The 24,403-nt window shown below is 35.3% G+C and overlaps 1 protein-coding gene across 3 annotated transcripts in view; it reads right to left on the reverse strand.

Moving 5' to 3' along the window:
• Positions 1 to 1,986: 1,986 nt before the first annotated feature.
• Positions 1,987 to 24,403, reverse strand: part of LOC118747299 (translational regulator orb2-like) — a 165,744-nt gene continuing 143,327 nt past the window's right edge. For 2 of the 3 annotated variants that reach the window (XM_036481306.1, XM_036481307.1), the window contains 11 exons: positions 11,532 to 11,713; positions 10,346 to 11,469; positions 10,044 to 10,288; positions 9,725 to 9,971; positions 9,415 to 9,663; positions 9,102 to 9,341; positions 5,941 to 6,006; positions 5,565 to 5,753; positions 4,649 to 5,220; positions 4,354 to 4,578; positions 1,987 to 4,211 (listed from right to left, as the gene is read on the reverse strand). In XM_036481306.1, coding sequence (XP_036337199.1) covers positions 3,995 to 4,211; positions 4,354 to 4,578; positions 4,649 to 5,220; positions 5,565 to 5,753; positions 5,941 to 6,006; positions 9,102 to 9,341; positions 9,415 to 9,663; positions 9,725 to 9,971; positions 10,044 to 10,288; positions 10,346 to 11,469; positions 11,532 to 11,713 — 3,556 coding nt within the window. In that variant the 3' untranslated portion in view covers positions 1,987 to 3,994. The remainder of the gene's footprint in view (positions 4,212 to 4,353; positions 4,579 to 4,648; positions 5,221 to 5,564; positions 5,754 to 5,940; positions 6,007 to 9,101; positions 9,342 to 9,414; positions 9,664 to 9,724; positions 9,972 to 10,043; positions 10,289 to 10,345; positions 11,470 to 11,531; positions 11,714 to 24,403) is intronic. The other variant, XM_036481308.1, reaches the window with a different exon arrangement.

The raw sequence follows: 24,403 nt of genomic DNA on the forward strand, positions 1-24,403 counted from the left end.
ATACCCTTGTTCACAAGTGCGCTGGCCAGGATTTTTTCAGCCAACCCAGTCGGGAAACATTTATTAACATGTTAAATTTCATACAAAATAGATTTCATCCATTAGACAGATGGCTGAAGGTAGTGCCCTTGTCGGATCTTAGACTATATGTATGTACGTAAAAATAATATTTATTATTTTAATAATTTATGACATACTCACACGTATCCAAAATTTTTATGAAAACGTTTAGAGTTATTTGTTTACTCCAGAAATTTTATTTAAAACCCAAAATAAAAGGACATTAATGTTATAAGTTGGTACTTATCTAGTATGTACTTACTTATAATTAAACACAGTTTGCTTATACAGCCAAAATTAATCGAAATTTTGTTCTTTCATTGTACACATGTATTTTTGTATGTATCTAAATAAATTGTTTGTAATAGCTCACAGAAAAAGTGTACGTGTAAGTTCTTTTCTTTTTAAATGTCTACATAAGTAAAAGTATAAAATATTTAAACAATGCAATAATTTTAAGGGGATTTCCGTATTAAAATTTCAATAATTACTTGTAAATATTATATGGGAGTACATTTTATACGTAAATCCTTACGCAAGGAATGTGTTCGGTGGCAAACATATTTAATAACATATGCATGTACGTGTAGCCTTGGAAGCATCACGTACTGAAATTTAAAGCAATATCTTAAAAATACAAAATTTAATTGCATCTTTAGGACAGCATTAACTTGAAAACGCATTTTAGTTTTATCATTTAAAATTTTTTCATTTATGGCATTTTGCATTAACAGCGGCGATATGTTATTAAATATGTGGAAATGTATGTACATATGTATGTGTGTGAAGATATCTGTCAATTAATTACATCCCAGCAAACAATTAGGTTTGATATACATTTGAGAATGATTTGAAATCAAAGCCTTTCTCAAATGTCAAACGTTTGAAAATGATTTGATATTGATTTGAAAATTACAGCTTTCCCAATAGAAAGGGGGGTTTGATCTCCTTTTGAGAATATGGTTAACTCTCAAATCAATTTCAAAGGTTATTTATAAATTGTACTTCAAATGTGGAAATAAAATTTATTATAGGACATGTATATTTCATATTTATTTTTTCTTCGCGATGTACATACACACTATTTGTGGACTTGCTCTTTAAAAAATTTTTTCTATTCATTGTTTTTTCCAATTGATCTTAATTTTATTCTTAAAATTTTTGTTTTAACTGCGCATTTTTATATCGTTTGACACTTGCCATCTTTCTTCAAATCAACCTCAAATGAATTTCAAATGTAAAATTTAAACCTCGTTTTCAATTTGAGAATCATTTGAGAAAGACATTTGATATCAAATTGAGAAATACATTTTTCTCAAACGTTTGAAACTGTGTTTGCTGGGATATTTCAAATGCTTAAACTGTATTTTAGTTTCTTTATAAAGGGATAAAGTAGTTAAAAGATTTTTTATTCTAAATATTTAGATCGGACAAAAGAGACGGAGCAAGAGATAGTACTATAACGTGTAATGAGCCATCATTAATAAAAGAGAACAACACTAATACTATGTAGACATTATAATATTAATCTATGTCATAGAAAAACATACATAGAACTGTACATAAGTACATATATATTTTCTTGAAATAGTTCAGTTTTGTACATAAATATGCATGTACATATCGTTGTTTAAAGAACAAAAGCGCGTATCGTCGTTCTGCAAAACCGCGTAATTGACATTTGGTCCAGAAATTGGCATCAAGCCTTATCCATTCGTACCAAAATATCGATTTATAAAACTATCCTGAAATGGCATTGCTTTAAAAAAGAGCGAACCATTCTGAAATAGACAGTTTTGACTTTCTACGGTAAAATTTGGCTAACCTCGGATACACAGTTTTGTACTTCAAACGACGATATCTACCTTGATAGAATCAAAACTGTAATTTCAACTGCACTAATGTGAATTTATTTTCCAAATTGTTTTTATATACATTTGTAAGTATGTATGTACATATTTGTGTAAGTTTATAATACGTATGTATGTATGTATGTATTGTGGGGAACAGTGTATAAAGTAAGCCTTAGTTATGGAATTAAAATATTTTCTAAATTAAATAAGTTCCATTGTAAAAAAAAAAATTCAAAAATTATACATATGTATAAGTATGTAGATATATAAATTGTTGCGCTTTATGTTTTGTTCAATCTCGTTCACTTTTGTAATATTAACTTCCATTCCTCTTGATAATATTCACTTCTAAGTACTAAAAACAAAGTAAATTTTTTTTTTATATATTTTAAAGCAAAATTTTTTTCGTCTTCTATCCTCAATACATTTTGCACTTATAAAATTTGATCAAAAGAAGTAAGAAGAAGTGATCGCATCTAAACCAAATTCCTCTAAAAAAAAAAGAATTATAGAAATAGGTTAACGTGGTGCAGAGTTATGCGGCAACATACATAAAAAAATATTCCGACGAATTGATAGCCTCCTCATTTTATTGAAGTTGATTAAAATAGCAATAACCAAACCATATGTCCACTGGTGGCCCGATATTTAGAAATGATTTTCTTTTACAAGTTTTGACCATCTATTTTTATTTATTAGTTAAATTTTTTTAGGAAATTATAGTGCTTGCTACCACGAAAATCATACAACTCAAAGTTTTAAACTTTGTACAAGATTTTTAATAATTCGACGAAGTTCAAAAAATGGTCATCAAAATTTCAAAGTTTGTAATTGGAGCTTCAAGTAAAATTCGGAGATGCTATAAAACTGCATTCCCATTCAATTTTAGTTTAATATGTGCAACTTTGAATTACCTCGAACACATGGTTGATTTTTGAGAATTTTTTTCGCTGACAAAGTAAGTGAGATCTTTTTTTGTATGAGAGAAAATCAGGAACGCCGCTAACATTCCAATTAAAAAGTTTGAAATTTGTATATATGTGCATATGTATACCTTTTTTGTGCTTCGTCAAAATCATTTGACCATGGAATAAAAAAATGCGTCACTCTAAAGTTTTTCATAAAAACTTTGACCAAGCTTGCTAAGATTTCCCTCAAATTATGCCTTTTTTTTAACAAAAAAAAAATAATAATATGAAAAATTGTAACGAACGGTACACCATCACCGTCACCACAGTTGTGAAATTTTGATAATACTCGATTTGTATGTTGGTTTTTTGTAAATGCATACGTAATCCTAAATATGAGATATTACGAAAATTTATTCTCCGCCCGATTTTGTAACTTCGCTATAGAATAATGATATTAATTGCTTGCAATTAAATATAAATTTTTATTTGAATATTTATTGACATTTTTCTATGATTTCTAGCTTTTTATGTATTAGGGTGACCGAATGTCATAAGTCAAGGAAAATATCTATGGGCGGTCTTTAACTGACTATTGTAAGCATTTTGCTGGTTTTCTGCCTCTAAAGAGCTGCACACTACGAATTATCAAAATTTTGTCTGGAAATTTTCGACTTGTGTATAGTTGTGTAAAACCGCGAAGCGAATGAGTCGCGAGTAGTTTTTAAGAAAGAGATTACGGCTTTAGAAACTAATACTTCCCGTTGAGAATGAAACAATTAACAGCTTTTTTTTAACCAACCATAAAAAAGTGCAGTTACGAAAATGTTGATATATCAATTGTATACTTTCTAATGAATTCACGAACTAAAATTATCAAAACATTAATTAAGAATTGTTTGTATTACTAACTACAGTTCACCAAATGTAAAAAATGGAAAAATAAATCTTAAACATATATTGATCATTAAACTAAATAGTATAATACTTATATAATAACTGCTTACAGTAAATACAACTACTGGAATGGTATATTGGAACGAATAGTGATGTATGTAAACATACATACATTCCCATGAGACTTAGACATTTTATCAATCAACAAAATTTTATCAAAAATTAGCATACACATTTTTTACGGAATTTTTCATGTACAACTTATCTATTAAAAATCTATTCAGTGCGTTTCGCTTTCTCGCCACGCAAATACTCGTATGTCGGCTGACCCAAAAAAGGTATAGTGACGTCGACCATATTAGGATAAACTAAAAACTTATTCACCACCTCGCATAATTTGCTTTCAATAATGCTGGTCACAATGCTGTAATCCACCGATTTTTCACCAAGCGCTGGCTTTGCTGATAGCCAAAGGCGTGGTGGACCACGAAAGCTGTGGGTGAATAGAAAAGAACAGGAATAAATAAATATTTGAGGTAAGGAGCTTTTTTTTCAAATAAATTTTGATTAAATCATAATGCAATTTTTTAAACAACCCTAGCACAAAATTTTTAAAATTAAATTTAAGTACTTACGAAAGCCATATACGATCGGAAGGTGGTGGTGGAATGTTTATCACGCCACGTCCGACTAGTCCTCTCAGATCTACGCGTAGCGTTATATTTGTATTCATATTCTCAATGGCACGCTGTACAACTGGCAAATCGGTGGCATACTGAAAGAAATTTGAGGCTGCTATGCGATCTACAATACGAAAAATGCGACGCGCATTTCCTGGCGCTGTGGGTATAAAATGGTAGCTGAAAAGAAATTCAACAACATAAAAATAAACGTTAATTAAATATTCTTCTAAATTTCATAGCAACATACTCTGCTTGCGCGCCTGCACCAGCGTCCGCCTGTGTAGCAGCGCCAGTCGCTGTCGTTGCCGAACTCACGTTCGGTAGCGTGGTTGCCGCTGATGCGCTGACACTCTCTGGATCGGAATCAGAATCACCCGTACTCTCAGCATCGCTGTCAAATATAACACTATGCAACACATCATCGGTGTTGGGCTCAGCCGAGGTTAGTCTAGTAGTTAAGCTTCTTCCAGTCTCTCCATCAGAAATCACATTAATGGGTGGTATTGCGGTGATATTAATGCCAGCGGCCCCACCACCACCACCACCACCACCACCATTTGAGGCACTGGTGTTGCCACCGGTATGCAATGGATTGGTGGTGGTTATGTTGACTACGTCTGTGGGACGCTTCTGCTGTTTTATGCGCATCAAATTCAATTTGGTGGTGACCGTCAACTGTAGCAATCCTTCATAGGTGATGTCGGCATCTACCCAAGTGCCGCGCTCATCCAGCATGGGTTGCGAGACACGATGTATTAGTGGCGGTGTATCGCCAAGATTTATTTTCGTAATAACGATATCTTCTATGAAAGAAGGCAACTGTGGACGATTCGAGTGAAAGCATAAAAATTGAGTTTTGAAAAATGTGAGCATACATAAATTTGGTATTGTGTAATGCTGGATTTCCACTGGGCATTAAATGGCAAAAATGTCAAATGACAAAGTTGGGCATTCAAAAATTATCGTGTTATTATGTGGAAAAAGTAGTCATTAATTTCATTTCCACAAGGCATTTTTTTAAATGGCTGAAATTTTTTGCCATTTCAATGCTTAGTGGAAATTCGGCATAAGAAATAATTTATCTCAAAAGATAGAGAACCTTATAAGAAAAGTTTCAATAGCCAATAAGTCAAATTTGGGAAATTTATTGATGTGGTTCTCACCTTAATAGCGCTAATTTTTTTCTGCAGTAATTCTTTGATCTTATCTTTCACCATATTATCATGCAGGCAGCTATAGAGAACACGTCCAATTAACACATTGGCCCATACAACACTACCGGAAGGTCCCAAAAATAACGACTGATCAATACCTTTCCACAATTCGTTCGCATGGCGCCTACTTCGACGTGACTAAAGATTGGGTACAAGGTTGTATGTATTAAAAAAAGGACAATGGATAAGAATTTAATTTATGTATGTAACTAAGTTCAAATGTGATTGAATTATAAATTAGACAGTAATTGAATAAATAGTAAATCATAAGTATTTGCAATAAATTATTATTAAGTAAAACACAAAATAAGAAATTATAACATACTTTCTTGTATTTTTCCGATTGACTTGCGTCGACATAAACTGGAATTTTATCTTCTTTACAAGCGGCCTTAAATGTAAAAAGATAAAATAATAATAATAATAAATAATAAACTGAAAATGAGCATACAAAACAAAAGCAACTTAATATAATTTTGTTTAATAAAATCACATAAAACATACATATACAAAAGTAAACACTGTATCATAGTTAAATCAGTCAATTATTCTGGGAGAGATCGTTATTTATCCCAGAATCGCTTGGAGGTATTTCTAGCAATTACCGTACCAAAAGTATGCATTTTATAATAAAAATTTAAACATTTAGCTAACTTTTATTTCTTTTTTTAAAAAAGATGCTGATTATTTCGGCTTTTTATTTTTTAAGAGAGGAATAAAGGCAAAGTTGTTTTGGATATTTTGTGCGCAAAAGATATTCGATAAGCTCTGATTTTTTTACATTTCAGGCACTGATAAAAATCAAAATTACAGTTTCATGCCAATATTCTACATAATGGGCATTTCTAGCGGTAGGTCTACCGCAAAAAAATATAAGCCAAAAATCTGAGTTATTTATGTTCCAATTGGCTGCTTTTTATAACATAGAAACAGAAACGTTTTTGAGAAAAATTGTCTCGCTAGATCGAGATATTCTGCAAAACCGTATTTATGCTCCGCTAGGTGGCGCTGAAGTCAAAATAAAAATATATTCGACATAGAGTTCATGTTTCATTTGCGTTAAAAATTCATTTAAGAGAATATTAACCAGCCAATTTTCAATTGAAATTTTAGTAGCGTAACATCATGTAACGTCACGTCAGATAATTCACCTCATTTTTCATTCATTATTTTTTGACATTCGGCTGATAAAAAAAAAAACAGGAAAATTTTTACATTCAAAAACTAAATATCTCAAATAATACCAGACAAATTTTTTTGCAATTTTCTAACCCAAGTCAAAACCCACTTTTGTTTTTGTAACGTCAAACGCCACGCCACGCCAAAGCATATTTTTGCTGATATCTTTAAATCTCTGTTATCAATTGTAATTTTTACCTATTATGCTTGAAATACAATACCGGCGAACGGCAAACTTCGCCGAATTGGGCGATGCTGTCGTTCACCGTTCGCCCAGCTATTTCGCCTACTTAAACAGAATTAGAGCGGTAGCGAAAACAGCTGATTCCATTTGGTCGCCTTTATAATTTTGGTGACCATATTTAGAAAAAACTAAACCATATTTAGAAATGAGGAAATGATAACAAATATAAATATAAAACAAAGAAAGATTTTTGTAAATAATTTGTTTCAAGCCAGATTTAACGAATCCACAACTACATATATTTTTCAAACAACAAAAAAAAATCGTGTTTAGGTTGTTTTCTTTTAAAACTTTGAAAGCAAAAAACAAATACGGCCACCTTTGGCACACACAGCTGTCATCGCCCAGCAGGGCGATAGAAATAAATCTATCGCCATGAAACGCCGCCAAGCGAACTTCGCATTTCGCTTTGGCTGTGTTCAATTTCATATGCTTGCGGGTGTTCTAATTTTGACAGCGCGAATTTCGCTGTGGTGAGTTCGCCGTTCGCCGGCATTGTATTTCAGCTATTAAAGAACTTTTTAGTTAGTAAGCAAATAAAGAAAAACCTTTTTAAAATTCAGATTTTTTCATTTTATTTTTTGACATTTTGTCATACAAGTATCACATCGTCAGACTAGAAATGCCCATATCGGCCATGGGCAAAGTTGTATTTACTAAGTACTGAGTAAAAAGTATGTATTTAGGTACGCGTATTTATTTTGTGGGTAATAATAAAATATTTACCATGTATGGACATTAGGGTGGAGTAATTTAATTTCGAAAAAAGTGCATCTTCGATTCTAGGCAAAAATGTTCAACAAACTATATACCAAAAATTACGTTTGACGCTCATAATTTTTAAAGGAAAAATCAGTGTATTATAATTTTTTCTGAACGAAATTAATTTTTCACTTACAAAATGTTGTAGGGCAATTCATCTAATTTTATATACAAAATTCATTTATTTGCAAGGTTTACACAGTTACGAGGCATTTACGCGTTGAGATAAAGAAACTACTTCACAAAACCGAGAAAAAATTAATAAATTTCGACCAAAAAAGTTACATTATACTGCTTTTTCTTTTGAAAATTGGGAGGCTCAAACGTCACTTTTGGTATATATGTAGTTAGTTCACAATTTTTGCTTAGAATCAATCGTAGAATTGGAATTTGCTAGACACTTTCTTCGAAAATTTTTCTCCGAACAAATTACTCCGTCCTAATGTACTAAATACTGGATACAAAAGTAATCTCTAGAAGTCTCGAAAATACTGAAATCCCATCGAAAATTTCGAAATAATCTAGATAATCCCGAAATAGTCCCTAGAATCACGAAAATCCCGAAATTGTTCCGGAAATCAGAAAGTAGTCCCAATAATACCGAAATAGTCCAGAGAACCCCGAGAAACCTAAAATAGTCCGAATAATGCCGAAGTGGTCCCGAAAATCCTGAAAATTCCCAGTAGCCTCCGAAATACTACTACATTGCAATGCCAGACAATTCCAATAGTATCTTTAAAAAATTTATTTAAAAATTTTAAAAAAGTTTTTCTTGCGGTCTCTGATTTCAAGTGTAAATCAAATTTTAGTCTCTCCTACAACGCGAGTTTAGGTTAGCTAGATCTGTCTGACTCATAAAACCGCAGTGTTGCCAGATTTGTGTATGACCCTTGAAGTCTTTGTCAAACACCTGATTCAATGTTGAAGAATATTGCCTTGAGTATTCTACTTTTTTAGGTTAGGAAGAAATCAGGGAGCTTACTATCAGTTATCGGGTGGCGCAGAACATTTTTTTGCATTGAAAAGAGAGTTGAAAGCGGCCATAGCCATGTGGAAAGAGGTACGTTATATGTATCTTTGGATACATTTCTAGTCTTAACTGCATCTAAATATAGTTTACTGGTAAAGCGGTCGGCTTTTGTCAGGCAATGGTAAACTGTACACTCGGAAAAGGTTTCTCACTTTCGAACCCTGACTGCGCAATTACAGCAGGGTTATTTCGTTGTTAAAAAAATAAAGATGGATGTGAAGGTAACGAGAAATTTAAAAGTATGAAAATTTGTTAATTCACATGGACGCACCTGATAAATAGCCATAAAACGTATGTAGTCTGGCGGATTGCGCGCAGCACTGGAACTCATGAGTAAACCTTCGAAGGTATCAGTTGGGGTGGGCACCACTTCCATATCGTCGGGAATATCCTTGAACATTTCGCTCTTCTCTGTTTTACTTTCAACAACCAATGGCGGTGCCATATCCGGAGGTAGTACATGGGACTCATTATCCGCATTATTGTCCTGTTCCATTGAAGAAATGTCTCGCTGTGGATGTGAAATAATATGAGCATACAAATGTACATAAACGAGTATTAATGTAATTGTTAAATAATATTACCTTAGCACTGGGATCCAAAGGCATTTGTGACGCTTTTGCAACAGCCCTCTGCAACTCGGCATCGTCTACTAATTTTAGGTTAAGCAGACGCAGCACTTGTTCGTGCACATCGCCCTCGCTTGCTGCCACAAAACGCCGATACCAGTCCTCTTTCTCGCGATCGGCACGCGCAAAGAGTATGAGACGCACCTCATCGCCGCATGGTATAAGATTATCGTTGTTCTGTGTGTTGTCTTGTAATTGTCGCAACTGCAAGTATCGCAAAATTTCAAAAAGCTTTCGAACGCTCGAGAAGAGGTTTGATACTCACATCGGCATTCATAACGGCGGATGCGAAGTCAACATCATGCGAACTAGATTCGGTTTCTTTTAAATCCGTATATTGTTCCATAAAATCGTTGGAAACCTGGGATAGCCTGCTATCCATTGATATCAGTTCTGTTCTACTACCTCTGGCAGAGTGAAGGATTGAAGGATCTTCCGAAAGATCTAGATGCATATCGTCTTCGCTGCCTTTTTTGATAATCAACTGTATCGGATACTTTCGATTAAAATACCTAACCAAAGCCAAGTGAAACGTTAATCTTGAATAATAAAGGTGCATGCAAATTTTGAGAATTTTTGCTCACCGCTTGCGCGCCAAACCCAATGGCAAAAGTTCAATACTGCAGCCGAGTAAATTGAATGTGCGATGTGCGCTAAAGTGCATATGCTTTATATCTATGGGTGGCTCGTTCCACATGACCCGCTTGGGTACGCGGGACGTAGTGGTTGAGACACGTAAAATGGTGCCATCGAGTCTCAAATAAACCGAATTGGTCTGCGATATATGAAATGTTAAGGGGTCGTAGCTGAAAACTTCGTTCATCCAACCCTGAAAAATAGTTCACTTCTAATGAAACTACATTATTTTGAAACCCTGTACACTTACTGTGTATGACTTCACTGTCTTGTGCTCTTCCACTGCAGGCACCTCACAAATTGGCATCTTCGTGTAGTCTGGTATCTCGAAGTCGGATTGTTCGGGGTGCGTTTGGAAGAATTTGTAAATAAAAGATTGTGCTAGTATACTCAACGAGTCGGCAATGGCGAAACTCATCAAACACGCCAGAACGCCGCGTATAAAGCCATGCACAGGCAGGAACAATACCATCAAAAGAATTGCCACGCGACTTATAGGCATACTGGCAGCGAACTTCCGCGTTGATCCAATGTTGCGCTGACTTTCTTCTTCGCTTCGCAGTATTTCTGCCGCACGTCTCAGTGTGTCCACTTCCTGTTGCCATTTCGCGTGCTCCGCCGCTTCGCCGGGCGTCCGTGGTGAGCGTTGATTTTCACTGCCTTCTTCTGCTTTCCCAAAATGCAGATGTAAATCATTACGCAGACGGCCAGAGGTTGTAGTAGGCTTTTCGTCGGCAACCTTTGAGTCATCTGGTAAAGTTGGTAATGTGTCCTCCATCATTTCTACGCCCGACTCGATTTCTACCTCTTTTTTGCCTGCTATTATTCCTCGCTTTTTGGTCTTCCCAATCGCCTTATTGTCCTTCGGCACCGCTTCATGTGGCTCCAATCGTGGCACCACCACTTCTCGATCGGTCTGATCCGTCGGCGATGGACGTCGTCGACGCAAAAATGCATCGCGCAATGAACCCGTCGAAGACGCATTAGAACCGCTCGATTCTTTCTTCATTGGTTTAATGGAGGCGGTGCCGAATGCAGTGGAAATTGTAGCCGATGAAAGTGCTGCAGTCGCAAGACCGGTTTGCTGTTGGGAATGTGAATGAGGTTGTTGTTGAGAGTGTTGGTGTCCTTTTGATTTGACTTTAGACTTGAGATTTGCTAGACCACGACGCAAGCGCGATCGTTCAACCTCCCCTTCAAGCAATAGTTGTTCACCGTCTAGTGAGGAATCAGAATCGCCGCCTTTGAGATGGCACGACTTACGTTCCCAGTCAAGTGGCAGGTCGTCGCTGATGGAAGAACGTGTTGTGGGATTCTCGGGATCGGAATCCGGGTCGTTGGGTAATTGTTTGAATGGTTGGCGTGGGCTCTCAGCTACAAATAAGGATGAGTTCTTATACTGAATCACCAAAGCGATTTTGGTAAAGCTTACTTACCTTTGGGCGCTGATGTTGACAAAGCCTGAGCGCTGCTTTTCGAAGACTTTATATCCTCAAATGTCTGTGAAACTTTACCCTTAATTAATTTCCATGTTCCAACAGACGCTGTATCACCAGACAGCGCTGCTATTAGATTTGGCCCTGAAGAGGTGGGTGAAAGGCCCTCGATGCTACCCGATCTGCGTGCAAAAAATTAGGGATATGGGATTATTTCTCTGTCAGCAAATCACAAAAAAAATAAATATTTTAATTTTATATGCTGTCGCTCAGAAATGTATTCAAACATGCAAATATTGCCGCCTGTTAAAATAAAATTGAATGTGATAAAAAATACATATTTCGTTTTGTTGTCTGGACAGAAAAACGAATACACAGAGTTTCTGTGACAGAAATCATGTGGTGTAGTGGAAGCCAAATAGTAGAGTAATTCTCTAGCTAAGCTGACCTTAAGATCGTGTACAGTACACATGCCTCCTTAAAAATGTAAACGAGCATACAAAAGGATAGGTTAGGTTAGGTTGGGCGGCAGTCCTAAGTAGGACTTACTTAGACTTAGGGTCCTTTGTGATATCGCATGAGGTTTTTAATTATCCCCGTTCCTCTGTAAACCACTTGGTGCTTAGCAAAAAAGTGCGTGGGCTTCTGGCGTTCATCGCCTTAAGGTGTTCGAGATCGTTGAAGAAATGGCTCCCAAGAGCTTTTGTTCTCCGTTTTGATAGAGCCGGGCAATGACAGAGATGTGGGATGGTGTTCTCTACGTCTTCATCCATGCAGCGTCTGCAGTAGTCGTTCCAGGGTGCGCCCAGTCTAGCTGAGTGTAATCCAATGACAGGTGAGAACTCCTGTCACTATGCGAATGTCTTGCCTCCTTAGATTAAGTAGAGACTCAGTGCGTTGGGCGTCTGGCTGGCCAGAGTGTTTGGCAATGTGACAGGTCGGTCCCATTCGCCATCTTCCATTGCCAACTTCTATGAATTTGCATGTTTGAAGAGAGATGCTGAGAGTATCCCCTATATCTGTATCAGGCAATGTCATTCCATGTCGCGCGAGTTCGTAAGCCTTGCAGTTTCCCTGAATTTCGCAATGGCCAGGTATCCAGACAACGTGTGTGCTGAATTTCCTAGCCATCTCGTTGAGAGGTCGGCGGCATTGAGCAACTACTTTTGAAGTCAGCAACATTTTTCCCAGAGATTTAGTTGTCGCCTGGCAGTCAGTGAAAATATAGATATCATGACTAGGAAACGTATCACACTGTAATGCGGCCTTTAAAATAGCCATCAGTTCCGCCTGAAAAACACTGCATGAAGGAGTCAGGAAGGCGGAAGTTTAACGATATGCCTAACTGCTCCGAATAAACCCCACCACCAACCCTTTTGTCAAGCTTCGATCCGTCCATGTAAACATGGATTGCTCCTCTTTTCCTGACAGTGTCCATTGACCATTCCTCTTTTGAGGGTAGTAAGATCATTCAAAGCTTTACAGTGACCGATATGTGGATGCGTCCATTTCTTGGTCGCCTTAAGCCTAATGGCGGTATTACATACCATCTTTCTTGCAAATAGATCCGTCGAGAGAAATGTTATCAGTAGAGAAGTCAGTCGTTGAACTTTGTCCAATGAAAGGGCTGACAATCTAGCGAAATGCGGTGCCCAACGGAGCCTTGTCCGTCCTCAACTTTTCTGTGGTCCATCCAGAGGATACACGGCAGAACCCCTAGAGGTGAGAGGACATGCAAGTTGCAACCCAATGGCTCGCGATAAAAGGCAGTTCAAGAGAGGGTTTAAGAACTCTCACCGGTACTATCTGCGGAAAATAAGATTCTCTGAGTAGACGAACTGCAGATTTTTTGGGCTAGAAGAGGAAACCTCAGAGTATGTATTGGTGATGGTCGGCGCATATGTAACTCGATTTAGACTTATACACGTTGGAGAACGATTATCATCTCCATCCAGAATGTGGAAAGTGTTTAATTTTATTAATAGCCTAAGGCTGGAGTGACTAGTTAAAAGTTAGCACAATAGATCTAGTTAGGTCGCAGCCCAATATATATGGTCATGACCAAAAATTACAATAAAACTATTACCAGTTAAAATAGTTTTAATTTAGAAAAGAGCAAACCAAAATAAGTTAAAAGTTTTTTAAGATCAAAAGCATTTAAAGCAAATAAAAATTAAGCAGAGCGCACGTTTGGTCTTGTATTAACTTTTTTTTTAATACTTTATTGCATTTGTTCTGACTTTTTTCGCATTTCAGTAGTGATCTTGCCGCCAAAGCCGAGCCACTTGGGAGGCCCAACGTTCAATTTCTGCTTCCAGCAATATCAAAAAAAGTTTTTTTCAAATAGCGCTTGCCCCTCGGCAGGCAATGACAAACCTCCGAGTGCAATTCTGCCATAAAAACTTTCTTCGGAGGTGGAGTAAAATTGTAGATCTCTCCATTTGGGTCGGCAATATCAAGAAGCGGAACACGAATTGGGAGAGAAGCTCGGCCAAATATGGAGATAACATTTAAGTGACAAATATTAATTTATTGGAATCAAATATGATACAAAGTTCATCCCCAAATAAGCTATTATATAATATTAAAACTCTTTAGGGGTTTACGGGAAACAGAAAAAAGCCTTGAAAACTTCGAAAAACTCTAAACTTTTATTGAGAGGTCAAGATTTGTTTGAAATGAAAAAAACCCGGTTTGTTCGATAAAATCAAAATTTCAAGAAACCACCCAAAGATATCTAAAAAAACCGGTAGAAACCGGCTTGGAGAAACCGAGCCGATCACCCTACCAATAGGCTTATAGATATTAATGTTTCAAATGTTGGCAATCCCCTTTGATTGCTTGATCACCTTCTAGCCACATACAACCACAACTCTCCGGTTTTCATTTTCCGTACTATTTTGACGACTGAAATTAGGCATTAGGCAATTTGAAATTTCAATAACACTACTGTTCCACTTAGTTTCGCATTTTAAAATAAAACAGCGGCTCAATTTGTTTATTTCAGAAAAAAGTATTTATTTAATTACTTGAATGGAGATATTTTTTCTTAATTTTTTTTTTGTTTTTCTCTTTATGTTCTTTCTTAAAATTCATATACTGTTGCTATTTTAATTATAATTTTTATTTTTCTTTGTTATAATATTGCAATTAAACTGTTCGATTTACGTGTGTATATGTTTTTGGATTTTTTGTTCTATAACCAGTTCTATAACCACAGTAGTTAGCTTTCATTTTAGATACATACAAGTACTTGTTCTTATTGTTGTTATTAAACATTCCTTCTTTCGATAATTGAGTATATTTCGGACAACGAATTTTCGATTTTCCTTTCATTATTATAGTTAATCGCTTTTTGCATGTCTCGAATCTCTTATTATTTATCGCTGTTTTGTTATTGCTGTAATGGGAGTAGAGAGCAAAAACATAGAAAGGAACCCTTTTTCATTTAATGGGGTTTATTTCAATGTTTGCTACATTGTTACAATATTCAATCACTAATCGGGTATGTCTGTTTAATTTAGATGTATTGTGTGTATACAGATTCTAAGTGTAGATGCACAGTTTTCGAGCTTAAACTGGTTATTTTTTCTATAAATAAATCTAGCAATTAAAAAATTAATCGGAAGCAAGCAAAAATAATCGAATTAAAACCACATGCCTACATACATATATACACATTTATAAATCAAATTGGGAAATATATAAATCCTCTGTTGATTAAGCTGAACATACACAAGCAGACTTGTCTGTACTACCAGTCAAGTATGACATGCCGTCGCATCGTCGCATAGGCGGGTGTGCATATCAAATTCAAAATTTTATATTTGATGCAGAAATGCATCTAGATGCTCTAGGAATATTTCTGCATCAAAACGAAAATTTTGAAACAAAAATGTCGCTTACGTTATTTTGGCGATTAGGGCTCGATATTTTTCTAGCTAAATTTTTTTTGTTGTTTTTATATAAAAATAACTAAATTTTTTTTGTTATTTTTATATAAAAATATCTTCTAGCTTAAAACGTTATACAAAATTTAGGAAAATTTAACAAATTTTCATCAAAATTTCAACTTTTTACTCTGAATTTTTACTACTTTTTCGGGTTTTATTAATATAACAAGCGCAATTTACAAAAACTTGATATTTTGAAATTTTGTTGCTGACGGTCTCACGCATTTTATTTCATAAGAAATTCATACTTACATATGTATATGAAAAAAGGTGCAAAAATCCTTCACCAAAAAAAAAAATTCTCAAAAAATCAACGCGATTTTTTAGCCGCTTAAAACTTGGACATTGGACTAAAATTGTATGGGCTATAAAACTGCATGCCCAAAAATTTTCTAAAAATCCAGAATTAAAAAGTTGGAATTTTGATGAAAATTTGTTGAATTTTCCTAAATTGTGTATAAAGTTTGAAATTGTGATTTACCTGGTTTTGGTTAAAGCTTAGACGATATTTTTATAAATAACAAATAACAAAAAAAAAATTTAGCTCGAAAAACATTACGAATATTTAAAGAAAATCAACCCGTGGTCATTTGTTTGAGTCACTGTATAAGGATGAATTATTAAAATTATAAATTTTCATTGTTTTAATTTTTTTTTTTAATATATTTATGTAGCTACATAAATCATATATCGTCACCTGAAATGCAAAAAGACCTAACAAACACCGTCGCTGAAATGCAAAACGTCGTAACTTATGTTGGATTTCATCGAATTACAACTCCCCACATAGTTTTATGAAAAAAAATTATTAGTCACGACTTTTTCTATTTCTGTAAGGATGTTTGTTACGTCTTTTTGCATTTCAGTATGAACAATTTGTGCCTCTAAATGTTTGCTGAGAAGAAGTAGATCCGTAAGCCGCGATGTTCGCTCACTTCAACGATTACAACGAAATGATGATGGAACAAGGTGTCGCACAGGTGTATACTGAACTGGCATGTGTTCAAGTATGCATAATGTGACCAACTAACAATTTCATAGCTCAAAGAAGTACAGGTTAAGTTGGGTTAAGTTAATGCCGCGAGGCGATTAGGAAATTTCGAATGCGCCTAATTTCAATCCCTGAGAGCCCAATGTTTGTTCAGAAGTGCGAGCCAAAATGCTTCCATCTTAACCTCGCGAGGTTTGTACAATTCTGTCTGCAATATGCTTCTCTAGTGAGTTTCACCAGACAAGGACTCCTTGAAACAAGATAGGCTTAAATGTGATTTCCTAGAGCTAATGAATTAATTTGGGCGAGTAACTTCACCTTTTACCGATAGCACCCCTACAGTAGGACAAGGCAACCGGAAGCTGTCTTACCCTTTTCTCAATGTTAGGCTTCTACGACAGCCACCTAGGGGAAACATGAGAGAGAAACTTTTCCAGCTTTCGGGATGAACGCAACACTGACTACCCTCCAAGTCTTGGGGATGTACCCGGTCCTCACGCAGTTTGCACAAATAGGATCCAACCAATCGTACGACACCTTCAGAACCGTTTGCAGCTGCGCCGGTATGATACCATCGGCCCCCGGCGACTTGAAGGGTTTGAACGAATTTATCGCCAAGACCATGTGACGATCATCCAGAATGTCGGAGAAGTACAGGACCTGTACAGAAGTACATTTGACTGTACTGCTAAGTACGAAGTACAACGGCTAAAAAAGAAGTACTGTCCGAAAGAAGTACGGTTGGTCACATTGAGTATGCATACAAGTCTGATTGTGTATATTCTGTTTCAGAACCGGCATATACGGATACCGTCCCACTCAGCGTAGTAGGTTCATCATGATTCTCCACGCCCTGCTATGCAGCTCCTAATTAACTTGATCCATACAAATTAAGGTTTTGGTAAACGATGAGAATAATTCCTATGAGAGTAGGAGCTCACCCATCTCCTAGAGAGAGAAACACAACAACAACCACGTGGAAGAGTAGTTCAGAACTAGAACGATAAATACGCCATGATGTAGGGATGCCCGATGTTAACCGATGCATCCGAAACATAGATGTTTCCAATTTTATTCTTCGAATAAGCTCCGATGTATCGATTAATGCGATATTATTCGAGATCTTCCAGAGGACTAGTTTGGCGAGTCCGATTCTGATACTTCTGGCCACATAATGGACTATTTTAGTCTTTGAAGTGATCACCATAAGCTATTTCACCGAAATTTTAAAACAAATAAGACCGAAGAAAGCCTTTCCGTTTAGCTATAAATTTATTTGCAAAGTCTGGTAAGTGGTTTAATGAAACCCCTCTAGATATATGGGCCGATCACAAATTGTAGTTGACTAAATTATACAAAATAGCGTACAAATACTTAACTTTGGTAGCCGGTTCCGTGCCTTCTGGGAGGCTCCGTTTGTGTTGATGCGACATCGGAGTAAACTACAGGCTTAACGAGCTAACAAAATTTTATTTTTACAAAGATTAAACTAAAAATACCGAGATATTTGAAAAATAATAACAGAATTAGTACACTGGACCTTATTAAAAAGGTTATTTTCTTTAATTTATTTTTTTTTTTCGAAATTACGGGGAATACGATGCATCGAACATGGATGTATTTTTTAACTTATACATCGCAAAACGTCAATGTAACTTCACGATGCATTGCATCGGAAAAAACATCGATGTATTTTTTACGTGCGCATCCCAATACCGGGTACTCCCGAATGATCTAGCACCCAGAGCAAAGCAAGCTCATTATGTTTGCCAACATAACTTAGTCGCGACTTGCATTGCCGAACTAGTCGGGAAGTAGTTAGAGTGTTGGCCAATGTCTTAAGTGCAGCTTGGCTGTCACTGCAGACACGTAAACTCCTTCCTCTCCACCTATTTTCCACCACGTAGTCCATGGCCTTGAAGGTTGCAAATACCTCAGCCTGGAAGACCGAAGCATACTCACCAAGAGAAATGTGAAGTTTTGGACCCATCAGTAAAGATTCGACAATGTGTGGGTCCGAGCTCAGTGCTGGTATTAAACCAACATTCAGCCTCAGGGAATTCAACATTATAGAATCTCTTCAATAAAGGTAATGGTGGCTTACTATCCTGTGACATTGAAAAGATACAAGTGCTCAGATCTCTGCCGCCAGCATACGGCAATCTTTCTTCGAGGTTTAGCAAGCACATTTCCCCCGCTATTGTTTGAGAGCCAGCTCCACCATACCACTGATTAGCTGATCATGTGTTTGATCATAGAGGTAAAAATCCAAATGATTTGGTGACAGACCCTACGTTTTGAAAAAGACTTGTGCTCCAGGTGAGATTTCCACGATAGTCTTGTATACAGAATTGCCACTAGACAATTAACTTCGTAGAAGTTTGAATTGTGACACCTTTAAGTGTGAGGGGAATGACAACATCCGACAACACTAGTTTTGGTTGGGTTAGCGGTGAGCCTATTTCCATTACACCAAGTGTCAATCATATTAAGTATTGCTTGCGCTTTCTTGCAAACAGCCGACAGAGATGGGCCCGTAACTAAAGAGGCCACATCTTCCGCATAGGCTTGAGCGCAGATGTTCATCAATTACCAGGCACCAGAGAAAAGGGGAATGCACACCACCCTGAGGCCAGTCTTTCTTAACTCCTTAAGGGTTAAAAATCATAAAAAAAAAAATTCATTCACAGTAAGAAAATGGAGTCTCATACACAAATTCAACTGACATTTCGTTAGAAAATTTAGAATCATATCGTAATTACAGCTGAAATTAAGAATAGTGCGGTGACTCTTGATGCGAGACTTACTGCCGTCCCTAAATTGGAGCGCTAAGCGTTGCGTTTTCCAATGCCACCGAGTGTCAGCGCGCACTATACCCAAATCAACGCGGCGTAATTTTTGGCGTTATCTGATTTCCTCTCGTTTTTATTCTCGTTTCCTCCTTCACTTTTTTGTCCTCTCTCTTTCTTTACGTCTTCTGCATCCAACTTCAATAGGTAACGGGCGGTCAAAAATTAAAATTCCACTTAAGCAGGTTACAGCATGAAAAAACGTGAAAGGTGTAGAAAAAAGAAGAAAACACTTAAGGTGCATTGGAGAGAACTGTTCTCTGTAATATTTATGGCCTGGCAATAACAATCAGCTGTTCGTTTCTGGTGGTTTTACAGCTGAAATTCTATCAAAGATGGAAATCAAATTTTCAAATTTTACCCAATCTGCGGAAAAACTTTATCTAAATTTAGATAAGTAAATCAGCCTTATCATGAGTTTCATTTTTTCCGAACTGGCTCACGTTTAACTTTTGGTTTCCATGTTTTTACTATGGGCGGATGAAAAATTGTCGGGTGAATTTTTTTTTCGGGCAAAACTCAGGATAAGTAATATATATTTTCATATGTATATATTAAAGAAAATAAGAGGATAAGCTTTCCCTGCGATACCATATCAACTTCTCAATTCAAATTAAACAAATTTGGCTATAAAAAAAAAGAGTCTCTTCGAGCAGTTCGAGCCAAAACTATTACCCCTATTGCGAGTGTCGACTAGTAGTAGATAAACGACTCCATTATCGCTTTTCCATGGTATTGTGAATGTCAATTTCTCGTTCAATAAGCGACTGTGAATAATTTTGTATCGCTAATTTTTCTACAACTGATTGTTTGTAGAAGGATGAGAAAACGACTTTGAAAATACCACGAATAAAAATAAAAACTTATTTCCTGAAAATTTATTTGGCTGCATTTGTAGTTGTACCAAACATACTTTCAAACTAAATAAAAGTACGATTGTACCAAATTTTCCACCTTTGTAGCTAATGGAGCAGCTGACTGTGTGTGAACACCAAAAAACGGAAAAGTTAATTGACTCAATTAAATTTCTGTCTGAACTTAAAATTGTGTTTTATTTAATATTAAAAAAAATGTCTAGATGTATGTATATTTTAATACACGAACCGCAGTTATTGAATAAGCTAATATTTATAAGGAAACAAATTTTGAAAAATATTCACCCGCAAACAATTGGTTGTTAACCTTACATAAATACCGTGGAATTTCATTTTACTGCTTTAAGATAAATAAAATACTGATTGTAAGTTCTGAGAGTTTCATTCAAATATCTGTATTTCAAAATAAAAATAATAACATAATAAAAGCAATATCTATAAAAGTCTATTTCTTGCTATTTGTGGTCGTTCTTTTATTATTGTTTTTAATGCTACAATTTTTTTTTAGTTATGTATGTAAATAAAAACTACAATATTTTTTTTTTTTTGGTTCTTGCTACGACTATTTTTTTGTTAATCTTTTCTTTTGCAAATAATTATAAAACTCAACTGTTAAATAATATACAGTGTACTTGCAATATTTTCGTATAAGAAATGTATACATATATATAATGTTGTATAATATTTTCGTATATTGTAAGTAATTATAAAATATGAAAAAAATTTCAATAATACCATGCATGTTTGTAAGTTATATCAGATTTTCTTTTTTTTTTTGTTATTAATTTCAGCATTATTGTTCTATTTTTACTCTATTTTGTTACTATTTAATTGTTCTGGTTGCAGTTAGTTAATATATCTTAATTTATTTTATTCTATATTTTTGTCTGCATTTTATGTAGTATGCATTCGTAAATATTTTGCTAAAGGAATTACTTGTCGTTAAGGGTATTTTGTTGCAATTCATCTTTATCTGGTTTCGGTTACTTTTTTTTTTTTGTTCAACGTCTCTTCTTTCTCAAACATTTGCTTCGTTACTTGATTTTCATGTTGACTTTTTGTTTATTACGCTGACTACAGACGAAGCAACCGTCGCGGCAACCAACGTAAAATATCAAATTGTTTTCATATTCAGCTGACGGTTGCGACAACACGATTGCGGTAGTGAACTAGGCTACACACGAGGCCAGCCAAAGCAGCATGACTTTGTTGCTGCAACGGTTGCCTCGTGTGTAGGCGGCATTACACTTTCATAATTCTCTTTAGTGTTTGCTGCAGTGAAATTACTTTTTGTTGTTGTTTCTTTTTGTGTTGATTTTGTAAATTTTTACTGGAAGGACGAGCTTGGGAGCGATCCGACTTGCACGAACGCCAAGTGATCAACCGCTTCTTCACCGCTTAACCTTTTGGTTTACTAAGTCGGTATTATATTTTCTTTTTTGTTGTTGTTTACATGATTTTATGTATGCACTCGTTTACATGCGTTGCTATATATGTACTTACATATTTGTATGCATTTTTGTGTGTGTTTCTAATTTTAATTCAATTTTCTAAATTTTATTTTTCATACGAATTTAATTAATATATGTATGCACGTACGTACTTATGTATAATTTCTAATGCAATTAAGGTACAATGCTATCCAGAATTAAAATGCATTTCCATTGTTCACCATTGTTCTCGCTGCAGGCAGCACCAGATATCGCGCCAAAGTTATAGTTTTTAGGTTTTTTTGTTTGCTTCTGATCGAGTGCCTCGAGGCCTTATTTCAGCACTTTGACAAAGTGTGTCAATTTTATGTGCATGTATGCATTCACTTTATTTTTAAATATTTTTTTACTATATAATTAATTTTTTTTTATTTTTTTTTTCTATTAAGTCAATATGTAAAGGTACCAAATTCATCATCCAATTAGGGCTTTTTTGTTTTGTTTTACTAATTCATTATCAAAAAATTGTGAATGCAATAATATTTCTTCCCTTTGTCTACATTACGTTCAAATTCTAATTTCTAATAGGTATGTATGTATGTGTGTATTGATTTATCCATTAAACTTGTTACTGCTGATTCACTAGCTACAAATCATTAAATAATAAAAAAATATACATACGCATGTATATGAATACATATTTTGTAATAATAAAGTATGCACTTGTAACTCACAAAAATTGTGCTATGAAAATCTTCAAAAAATATTCTATGCAACTTTATCTTTTCTTTTTATTATATTTTGCATAGGATTTCTTATTTTTGATTTGTTTAATATTTTTTTTTTTACATGGATATGAAAGAATTAATACATACATGCATACAGAAGGTAAAGACTTTATTGGGATTTTAATTTACTAAGTTTTCCTATTAAAATTTCTTTTATGCACCTTAGATTTCGTACTTGGTTAACACTTTGAATACTTAATGCTTTTGAATATCTAAATTATTAGTCGAAAATGAAACATATTTACAAAAGTGAATGTAACCAAGCTGAACGGTTTTAAATCATATCATAAAGTTTTGGAAAATATATGTATACTCCTGAATGCACGCGCTATCATAACCCTACCGGGAAATTTTAGCTAGAGAAACAAAATTATGATTCATAACTATTAAGTACTCTTATATTAGGCCAATTGAGAATGCTTATGTCTGAGTAAAAATTAAAAAGGTAAATGATAACTGTATTTCCACACGCACATGACTAGTGATCGTCCGATACCATCATGTACTCGATGCCTGTATTCATTAAAAGTAGTGTTGGGCTGTATCGATACCAAAAGTACGCAGAACTCGATTCTCAAAAGGATCGACAGCACCAGATTTTTAAAAGTATCGATACTGAGTACTCCAAAGAACTCAGTACTCACAAAAGAACTCGAAATTACTCAGTACTCAAAAAAGGAACTCGAAAGTACTCAGAACTTAAAAGAACTCGAAAGTACTCAGTACTCAAAAATACTCTGTTCTAATAGTCGCTTTGATACATGTACTCAGGATCGTTGAATAAGATACTGCTAGCTTGTGAGATTTCTACCCTAAGTATTGAAATGTTACCAACATGTGGATATTTAAAGAAAGTACTCAGTACTCTGTAAAATACCCGATCCTTAAAAGTATCAATACAAAAGAACTCGACCCTCAAAATTACTCAATACTTCCCAACACTAATTAAAAGTATCGAAAAGAATACTCGTTGCTACTCAAAATATCGTTAGGGTATACTCGATTCTACTTGTACTCGCAAGTATTTACTCAGACGAGAAATTTTAGTTCAACATGTAGTGGAGAAAGGCTTATGAAAAGCGGAAACATGCCTTTTGATATCCTCCTGTTTTGAAATGGGGTTACTTGAAAGTGCTGAAACAGAAGTCGTTAAGTAATGAGAAAGCTAATAGCTTACTTGTGTTTGATTCTTCTGTATCAAAACGAATTCTAGACGATGCTGACGAAAATCACACGCTGGCTACAAATCCTGCGCTAATTACGACTTTTTTTTTAATTTTCAAGCGTGCTTTTAGATCTAAGCCTAGCAAAATCAAGTGGTTAATCGTTTTTTTTTTTTCAAAAACTACAACACAGACCTATTTTCAGTTGATTTTCCTAAATTTAGCAAACAAGTAAATACTTGCACTGTGTACTCAATACCCATGAAATACTTGCACACGTGTATCGAAGTACAAAAATACTCGATACTTGGTAGAGGTACTCGAGTTTATACTTCTAAGTACTGAAATCGGAACATCACTACACTCTTGGGATGGGATCTCACCTTACAGTTCTGAGATAACAATCGTTTTTTAATTCAATTCAAAATGACAAAGCCAATGCCGCAATCAAAATGAAATTTCGAATCAAGTTTCATAAGATCGCAAATGTCTAAAAAATCGATGCACTCGACTTGCCAGTCACATTTCGATTTAACTCAGAAGACACGAGTACGGGAATCAGTTCACGCTTTCATTTTAATGAGTTAGCACAGTGAGGTTCGAAAATTCTATCAGAAAATAAAACAGCAATCAAATGGTTTTAAGTCCGGAGATAGTTCCTGCATTTTACCAGATGGAGATGGAAATCTGGTAACAGATGTCCATAGAACACTTTCGATGTGGAGATAACACTTCTCAAGAATTCTTAAATGGCGACACGGGTGGCGCCTTTGATGAAGAAGAATCCGAACCAATGTATAATGACGAAACTCATGTTCCTCCA

This window comes from Rhagoletis pomonella, unplaced genomic scaffold (genome assembly GCF_013731165.1).
Source record: "Rhagoletis pomonella isolate Grant_MI unplaced genomic scaffold, Rhpom_1.0 Rhpom_scaffold_00011, whole genome shotgun sequence".
NCBI classification, from domain to species: Eukaryota; Metazoa; Arthropoda; class Insecta; order Diptera; family Tephritidae; genus Rhagoletis; species Rhagoletis pomonella.